The sequence below is a fragment of the Phragmites australis genome, chromosome 24, assembly GCF_958298935.1.
Source record: "Phragmites australis chromosome 24, lpPhrAust1.1, whole genome shotgun sequence".
Taxonomy (NCBI): Eukaryota; Viridiplantae; Streptophyta; class Magnoliopsida; order Poales; family Poaceae; genus Phragmites; species Phragmites australis.
The window spans coordinates 4,020,606-4,030,184 of record NC_084944.1 but is presented as its reverse complement, the minus strand read 5'-3'; the positions used below and the strand labels follow the sequence as shown (position 1 = coordinate 4,030,184).

General features: G+C 49.6%; 1 protein-coding gene and 1 pseudogene across 1 annotated transcript; both read left to right on the top strand.

The window, feature by feature from the left end:
• The first annotated feature begins 1,362 nt into the window (after window positions 1-1,362).
• On the top strand, window positions 1,363-3,241 carry LOC133907772 (benzyl alcohol O-benzoyltransferase-like). Its single transcript, XM_062349854.1, has 2 exons — window positions 1,363-1,936; window positions 2,046-3,241. The coding sequence occupies exons 1-2, from the start codon at window positions 1,490-1,492 to the stop codon at window positions 2,991-2,993; spliced, it is 1,395 nt and encodes a 464-aa protein (XP_062205838.1). The 5' UTR covers window positions 1,363-1,489; the 3' UTR covers window positions 2,994-3,241.
• Window positions 3,107-5,961, top strand: LOC133908022 (benzyl alcohol O-benzoyltransferase-like; annotated as a pseudogene).
• Window positions 5,962-9,579: the final 3,618 nt, after the last annotated feature.

The following is a 9,579-nucleotide window of genomic DNA, read 5'->3' as shown; positions in this document are numbered from 1 at the left end:
CAATAGTTCCATGAACCGATTGACAGCGAGCACTCGGTCTCTAGTTCGTGGTCAGAAACGCGTATGGCTCCGCAAATGCGCGGGAAATACCTGCCACGAACAATGCTTGCAGGAATGGTCGCCACACGATCGATGCACGCGCGCCTTCATCCATCCACACACACACGGAAAGCTACACCAACAAAAATACAGAAAAGCACCGTCTCTTCCGCTCAGTGTCAAGTTCGTGAGAGTAATATCACGTGTGATGAAAAATTGATTTAGAAATTGGCAAAGAAGAGTGTTTTAGCATTATTACATAGATAACGTGCATAGTTTGATAATATGTTGTTTGGATATGTTTGTGATGGCATAGTAATATTTGTGATGTTGATATTGCAATGTATTTGTATAAGTGGTGTTGTGTGGACTGATATTGAGTTAAATTTGAAAAAACGTATGCTTAGAATTGATTTTGTTCATGTGTAGGTGTGTCTTGAGTATATAGGTAAGGTTCTAAAAAGCTTGATTGGTTGAATTTTCATACTTTTTTTTAATCATGAAATTAGGGTTTAATCAATTTTTATCAACATTTATCACAGTCTACTTACGAGGATAACTCTTGATCTAAGAATCTGATTGACCTGATTTTTATTGGGTTAGTTTTGTAATATTGTCTAATTTCTAATGTTAAAATTTGAGAGCAATTGGACGTATGGATATTTTTTACATCGTTTTCATTGGCGTGATAGCGGTCTATCCAAATGCAATACGAGATTATTTTGGATTTTTTATTATGTGAATTAAATTTTGAATTTGGCTTCCCTTATCATTCATCGCTGTGATTGCCTATTTAATATAAGTGATCGTAATCCTACGATCAGGGGATGCTGAATCCATGCTCACTCCAATCACAAATGGGAGAAACCTTACACTCGAATGTTTCCCGTCTCCATCAATCTGAACCATCCAATTCTGAATCAAGCGGCTCTGCGCGACGCTTCGAACCGAGGCAGCCCAATCTCACGCTCTACATGTGGATCACGATGAGCAGAGCTTGGATGGCATGGCAGTAGGTAGGTAGGTTCCACTGATAATCCAAAGCGCTGGTCCTTAGCACTCGTCAAACGTCAGTCCTCCCCCGTGTTCAGTTCATTCACACTGGTACCGCACAAAATTGTAATCAAAACCGAACGAATCTTGGCATCTTACGCGAAAATTACCAAACCATCGACTAGTTAATTTGACGCCTTTCCCGCGGAAAGCGAAGTTTTTGTTTCCATCGACTTGACTAATTTGTTTAGCAACTGCTCCCTAATTTCCACTCCATGAACGTCTCTCGCACTCTCGCTGTGCGCGCGTGTATATATACGCATCACAGTGGCGCTCCTTTTCGGCACACCAGACCCAGCAGCAGCAGATCGAGAGCAGGCACACAGAGCTCGCCACCTCGCCCTGGTCCTCAGTGAGTGGTGACTCACCGAGTCATTGTGCATTAGCTGACGCAGGAATGGCGGGCACGGCGGCGGCGCTGAAGTTCGCGGTGCGGAGGCGGCCGGTGGTGCTGGTGGCGCCGGCGGCACCGACGCCGCGGGAGCTGAAGCGGCTCTCGGACATCGACGACCAGGACGGGCTGCGGTTCCACATCCCCGTCATCCAGTTCTACCGACGGAGCGCGCTGATGGGCGCGCGCGACCCCGCGCCGGTGATCCGGGACGCGGTCGCCAGGGCGCTGGTGCACTACTACCCGTTCGCCGGGCGGCTTAGGGAGCTTGAGGGGCGCAAGCTTGCGGTGGAGTGCACCGGGGAGGGCGTGCTGTTTATCGAGGCCGAGGCGGACGTCCGGCTTGAGCACTTCGGGGACGCGCTGCAGCCGCCGTTCCCGTGCCTCGAGGAGCTCGTCTTCGACGTCCCCGGCTCGTCTGAGGTCCTCGGCTCACCGCTGCTCCTCTTCCAGGTACGTGACGACGTCCTTGTATTTGCTCCTCGTTTATTGGACACTTGCGCGTGCCGCACGCGTGCGTACGTGCATGGGAAGCTTATGTGCAAGTGTGTGTGACGTGCAGGTGACGCGGCTGGCGTGCGGGGGCTTCATCCTGGCGGTGCGGCTGCACCACACGATGGCGGACGCGCAGGGGCTGGTGCAGTTCCTGGGCGCCGTGGCGGAGCTGGCTCGGGGTGCCGCGGCGCCGTCGGTGCGGCCGGTGTGGGGGCGCGAGCTTCTTGAGGCGCGCGACCCTCCGCGGCCGGGATTCGCGCACCGCGAGTACGACGTGGTGCCGGACACCAAGGGCACCATCATTCCGCTCGACGATATGGTGCACCGCTCCTTCTTCTTCGGGCGCCGGGAGGTCGCGGCCATCCGCGCCCACCTCCCGCCGCACCTCCGCTCGCGCGCCTCCACGTTCGACCTCCTCACGGGGCTCCTGTGGAAGTGCCGTACGGTGGCGCTGGCGCCGGACGCCGACGAGGTGATGCGCATGATCTGCATCGTCAACGCCCGCGGCGGAAAATCCGGTGCCGCCATCCCAGAAGGCTACTACGGCAACGCGTTCGCGTTCCCGGTGGCCGTCGCCACGGCCGGAGACCTCGACGCGAAACCCCTGGGCTACGCCGTGGAGCTAGTGAAGCAGGCCAAGGGCGAGGTGGACGTGGAGTACATGCGGTCAGTGGCCGACCTGATGGTGCTGCGCGGGCGGCCCCACTTCACGGTGGTGCGCGCGTACCTGGCGTCGGACGTGACCAAGGCCGGGTTCGGCGACCTGGACTTCGGCTGGGGCAAGCCGGTGTACGGCGGCCCCGCGAAGGGCGGCGTCGGCGCCATCCCCGGGGTTGCCAGCTTCCTCATCCCCTTCAAGAACGCCAAGGGCGAGGATGGAATCGTCGTGCCGATGTGCCTGCCCGGCCCAGCCATGGACAGGTTCGTGGAGGAGATGGGCAAGCTGTTGAGCCCGCCCGCGCAGCAGCAGCAGCAGCAGCAGGACGCGCTCCTCGCCATTAGGTCCGCTCTCTGAGTCGGTCGCCCTGGGTGTCTGCCAGTGGTGGCGGATCAAAACGTCGTTTCGTCGATCTCGTGTTATACGTGTATAATTGCGTTGCGTGAGTAGCGTGTCAAGTTGATGTGGCAATGTTGTTGAGGGGCTCGTCGGTTGAGTGTGCACTGCAGCCGGCGCGCGTTGGTTGCACAGTAGCTTTGTAACTTGTAAATGTACGCGTCTGCTTGATTCTCTACTATATAAGATATTAGTTAATTATTGTATTACTTTTTTTTATTCTCTTCATATCTAATAAATTTTGAATAATTTACTTAATTTTACCATTCACTCTTGTTATCGAGTCTTTTGCACTTTTCGGCTATGGATATAGAACTTTTTTTAACTAATAAAAACAAATAAAGAAAAACTGGAGAGAAATTAGCAGATAATATCTTTTTTTTATCATATCTAAAATCAAACTATGATATTGATTTTGGTGTATTCATTCGGCGGTGCTTCTATGATATATCCATATCTCTATACATTGAGTTTGTAGTTAACGCTATTGTCGAAGGGTGAACTCTTATCACGGGGATCCGGAGGGACCCCTTTTTGAGATTCGGTTGGGGGGATGATTCTGAATATGTTTGCGGGAGAAATAAATTGGTATAAATGCGATGGTAGGTGGGATGGAATGATCGAATGCAGAATGAAGTAAATGCACTGGAGGGATTTTAGACAGGTTCGGGCCGCACTGAGCGTAATATTCTACTCCTGTATGGATGCTATAAATGCACTGAGAATGTCCCTCAGGGATGTTGCTAGTTACAAGAATGTTTGTCTACCGTAGAGCTTCGGGCTCCTTGTTCTTCGGTGGTCTCAGCTTCTGTGCTTGTACTAAGTGTTCTTCTGTATTCGATCGGGATTCTTCGCCTCCGTTAGCCTAAGAAAAATCGTCCTCTTGTCCGTACCCGCCAGCTCTCTTAAATACCCACCGGCAGTAGCGTGCCCCGAAAGAGAGGGTACGAGTTCCAAGACGTCATAAATGGAAAATCAGTCGTTATGGGCTACTGCGCGAAGTGACGGTTGGGTTGAAAATGCCCCCCCCTCGGTCTCGGTCGTCATGATGGCGTTGGCAACGGGCGCCGCGGAGCGGGCCCACCGGGCAGCCACAGAGCAACTCGGTGTGCCCGCCCGGTCTCGTTCGCCTGACACAGCAGGGTGGCAGGAGAGACGCCTTAGGCCTAGCGATGCTATCCTGAGGCGCGCCGGATGGCGCGGGATGGGACCTGTGCATTAAATGTCCCCACGCCTCTCTGCCAAGCCATGGCAGGGACTGACACTGAGCGCGACAGGAACAGTTGGAAGCGACAGACCATGTGCCCTCTTAAATGCGGCATCGGACCCTTCACTGGCTGACACCTCACCGCTGGACCCCTGTGTGGGCCACCGGCGAAGGACTTCTTGGGCCGTCAGGGAACCGAGTGCTCGGGGGTCACTATTCACGGTCCCGAGCACTCTCTCTCAGAATTAACTATTCAGATCCTCGGGGAACCGAGTGCTCGGGGGGTCGTTGTTCGCAACCCCGAGCACTCTCTCCCGGAACTACCTTCCTTGGATCCTCGAGGTACTCGGGTGCTCGGGGGTCACTGTTCGCCGCCCCGAGCACACCCTTCCCGGTACTCAGCTTTTCCGGTCGTCGGGGGACTTGGGTGCTCGGGGGCTACTGCTCATGACTCCGAGCACTCTCTTCCCGGCACTTGATCTTCGCAATTCATCGTGGACTCGGGTACTTTGGGACACTGTTCATGTCCCCAAGCGCCCTCTCCCGAGACTTAGTCTTCTCGCACTTTGGGGAGAACATCCCTACGGGAGGTCGCCATGTGGTAACCTGCTGGTCTGGTCTCAGAACTCGGGACCCCTGGTTCCTGTGTCACCGACAGCTATCGTATCTAATATTTTTATTTTTATTGTAATACACAGTTATTTAGCTAGTAATTTCCTAAATTTTGAGAGGAGGTACTGCAGGTATCCGAACTTCTTATTGATCGTACTCCGATTCTTTGGGCTGGGTGGGCTTTGCATTGTGTTCGGCAGGGTCTAAGCGCCGAATGCTGCGACGATAATTTTTTTTATTTTTTAATATTTATTAAATTACACAACTGTTTTAACAAATTATAATAATATACTACCATTGGACGAGATTAAAATCTCACCCATGCCTCGCCGTTCATCGGACGGCACGGACGGTGCTGGAAGCGGGAGCTGTTGTGGGGGCGGGAGCTGCTGGAGGCGCGTGACCCGCCGCGACCGGGCTTCGCGCACCGTGAGTACGACGAAGGGCCGGACAGCACGGGCGCCATCGTGCCGCTCGACGACATGGTGCACGCTCGTTCTTCTTCGAGCGTCGGGAGGTCGCGGCCATCCGAGCCCACCTCCCTCCGGACCTCCGCTCGCGCGCCACGACGTTCGACGTCATCGTCGGGTGCCTGTGGAAGTGCCGCTCGGAAGCGCTAGCCCCTGACGCCGACGAGGTGATGCGAGGATGATCTGCATCGTCAGCGTTCCCTGTGGCTCTCGCCACGGCCGGCGAGCTCAGCGCGAACCCCGTGGGGTACGCCGTCGCCGTGGAGCTGGTGAAGCGGGCCAAGAGGGTTGTTGACGTGGAGTACTTGCGGTCGGTGGCCGACCTGATGGCGCTGCGTGGGCGGCTTCACTTCGCGGTGGTGCACGTGTTCCCAGTGTCGGACGTGACCAGGGCCAGGTTCCTCGACCTCGACTTCGGGTCGGGCAAGCCGGCGTATGGCGGCCCCGCGAAGGGCGGCGTCGGCCCCGTCCCCGGGATGGCCAGCTTCCTCATAGCGACCAAGAAGCCAAGGGCGAGGGCGGCGTCGTGGTGCCGATGTGCTTGCCCGGTACAACTATGGACAGGTTCGCGGAGGAGATGGCCAAGCTGCTGCGGCCGCCCGCCGCCGCGGCGTTTCCTGCCAAAAGGTCCGCGCTCTGAGTCAGCCGGCCCCCCGGCGCCCGTGCTGCACCGTGGCCCGTGGGTCGGCCGGTAGTGGCCGATCAAAACGTCGTTCCGTCTCGTGATATGCATAAGCGTGTCGTCGTTCGCGTTCCCGGTGGCCGTCGCCTCTCGCCACGGCTGGTTGAAGGGCACTATGCCCGTGTATGTCATTAGAGTCATGCTTACACATGCAGATGCGAGTACGCCGCCGTTCGGACTGAAATGCGGGAAGATTGATCATTCGTTGACGTGTCAACCTAGGCAACTCATCAAACTAGTCTGCAACCGTCACTACTACAAGAGACGATAGGCATTTTATTTACTCCAGTAATCAAACCCAAAAGTGAATATTTGGTCATTGCAGGATGACGCTGTAGCGAATATAGTCTTTTTAAGCATGTATGTGATTTTATTGTCAATATGATTAATATGTTTGTCAAATATATATATTCTAGTATATCTAATTGATGTAATACATAAAGAAGTCATCGAAACTGAACTCAATTTTTTTTGAATTGAACGAGTTAAAAAAATTGCACTCACGGATGGTTCGATGCTCAGAAAAAATAACACATCGGATAGTCTGGTGTTCAGATAATAATTAACACCGGAGTGTTTTGTTCAGAAAATGTGCTTCAAGTCAACACACTGGAACACTTTACAGAACTCATGCAGATCTTCAAAGGAAATATTTGTACATATCGGATGGTCCGATACTAAAAAGAGTGTACATCGGAGGCTTGACTGGAGTATATTTTAGAAGATTTTCAGTAAAGAGGAGAGTTGTACAGACCGAATGGTTCAGTGATCAGAGTATTGTACACACTAGACAAATACACAGTAAGTCTTAATTGGCTAAAGTCTACACACCGAATAGTCCGATGATGGAGTTTAAATTAACATCGAAATATCTGATGTTTGCAATGTGTTTGAGTGGGGTTCTAATGGCTAGTTTCTACTGTTGTACATACCGGATGATCCGATATTCGTACTGTTATTGATGCCAGATTATCCGTGTTTATAGTCTTTTTAGCCGTTTGAGCAATAGCTAGTCTGTGAGTTTGAGGTTATAAATACCTTAACTCTGTCATTTGAGTATGCTGGAGTTCAAAGAAACTCATAGACACTTGAGAAGATATCAAAATCATCAAAGTGCTAAAAATGATTATTTAAGATAATTAGCACAATATTAAGGGAGTGTTTAGTGCTATTAGGGCAAGAAAGAGTAGTCGCTACGTGTTATTGCCTAGAGAGAGGATCAAAGAGTGATCCTATATTGTACTAAGTGGTACGTCGGCACCTTAGAGTCTTTGTAACTCGTCGACACCGTGAATCTTGCTGGCTTATACTTGTTGACCCTCTGACTTAGTGTGGAACGGTGGCAAGAAGCTTGTACGATGACGTAGGAACCCTTGCCTTGTTGACTCAAACTCCGAAGTAAAGACGACGGTAAGTGACCGGAAGAGAGGCCCACGGTGATGTCTTAACTTTGTGACTTAGTGGCTCAACCTACTTGAGATCTAAGTATCTTAAGGACAGTGATCGGGTGTTGTCCGAGAGCTATAGTCTATGTGACTGCTTCAATGTAAATTAGAGGTGACGTTTATACCATTGATATCACAGGATAAAAATCTCTTATACCGAGTTTAATCTCTCTGTAGTCTTTATATGTTCACATTTACATATTTGTAATCTAACTTTATATGTTTATCTTCTTAGGTTAGTTTGTTAGGATTAGTTATAAGTTGTAAATTTTTTGAATGATAAGTAGACATGTTAGATAAATTTAGAGTATATTTAGATAAAAATTATATAAATTGATCTTATAAAGTTTTTAAAATTAATTAATTTTAGATATTTTAATTCATCGTCTCTTAAGAGATCACCGGTCCCTACGGACTCGGTTCGGCTGTTCGCTCATGCCTCGGCTCATCCCACAGCTAGGCCGGAGGTGATTTAAGATCGTTGTTGCGGCACATGAGGAGCATTGTGCAGCACGCTCCATAGATTTTTTCCCCCAAAAGTTGGCTCTAGGAATAAATACCGTTTAAAGGTCTGGCGAGACTTTCTTTATGAGGCAACGGTAACAGGCTTTAGATCAGAGCCTATCAACACATAAAGTATGGCATCGTATTGATCCCACACGTTATCAACAATACAACTCAACTAAATTTGTCGTGCGCTCAGTGCTTCTGAGAGCTCCTGAACATTGGGTGTACAACAACTAGCAACATCAGGAGTCCGAGCGTGAGCTCGGATGGCATTTCGCCAGGTGTGCGACGAGCCCACTCGCGTTCGAGTCTTGGCCAACGTAGGTGCTCACCTCCTGGGATCCTGGGTTAGAGTATGACACGCGTGCACGTTCTATATAATGCATGTGCTCGTACACTAAAGGTGTATGACCCTCTAATATGTCTTTATCGTGTGTGAGTGCATGTGACGTGTTTGGGTTGTTAAGAGCTTCATTGTACCCTCATAAAAAAAACTAGCAACATCAACATACTTTATCATTGTACAATGCTTTGGGATGGATTTTGCTACTAATTCTAGGCCTTCTACTGTGTTTTGGCACAGAAGAACTGCCAAGCCGAGGGAGAAATGCTTCAAGGAGTGCACACAAACGATGCGCGCCGTGTAGTTTTACAAGCCCAGCAACCAGAGGCCTGAAGGGCTGGACCTGGACCCCATCAGCCGACATAGGTGTGTCGTACTGCTGAGACCCTTAGGGCCGCGGTGCCCAACCGCTGGCCGAGCTTTCTTTAAAAAAAATAAAAGTGAGATACACATTATACTAATGCTCACACCTACTCACTCATGCGTCCTACATACCTCTAAAGAAAATTAGAGATATAACTTTATTTAAGTATGGATACAAACTTTATGTAAGACCTAATACTAGGATCTTCTGTACCTTCTGTATCAGTTTCTAGATCAAGTAGCTGATACGTACAATATAATAGTTGTAGTATCACAGTCAAATTTCGTACATAATTATTAAGGTTCAGAGTACAACTCATATTGTATATTACAAATATACCCGAGAGGCCAACAAAATACAGCGAAAAGCAAAGACCCAAAGCCACAAACAGCTAGTGTGCGAACACTACTTCTAAGACTATTATTCATCCTCATCTTCACCTCTGATGAATTCGGCATCGAACTCCTCATCTAAATGACAATAAGAGTGAGTATGGAAGGTACTCAGAAAATCCTATACTATTTCAAGGTATTGATTGATGCATAAGGGGTAATTCAAGGATAAGACTTTACGATTTAGTTTTAAGCGTAAAACAGTTTATGCAGATATCTAATTGTATCATTTGGCATTAACTTCAAAACAATTTAAACAGTTCATGACTTCAAAACAGTTTAAACAGTTCAAAACCAGGTAACAAGCTATATCTAGGGAAGTTTTGGTCCTGAAAGAGACTACACCTCACTCCGTAGTCCTTTTTATCACATCTGGTATACCTCTAGTACCACACAGATCCTGACGGATTTAGCTAGTAACCTCATCACACGGGCATCTAGTCAACACAATAACTCATTAAGACACACGCACCCAGAGTCTAGTCAACGTGATTGTTGATTTCGTATATCCATGGCTGTGGATAC

Excerpts from the sequence above, each read along its gene's own strand:
- LOC133907772 (XM_062349854.1), top strand. The coding sequence starts at position 1,490 with ATGGCGGGCACGGCGGCGGCGCTGAAGTTCGCGGTGCGGAGGCGGCCG. Across the intron at positions 1,937-2,045 it reads CACCGCTGCTCCTCTTCCAG|GTGACGCGGCTGGCGTGCGG; the intron begins GTACGTGACGAC and ends TGTGACGTGCAG.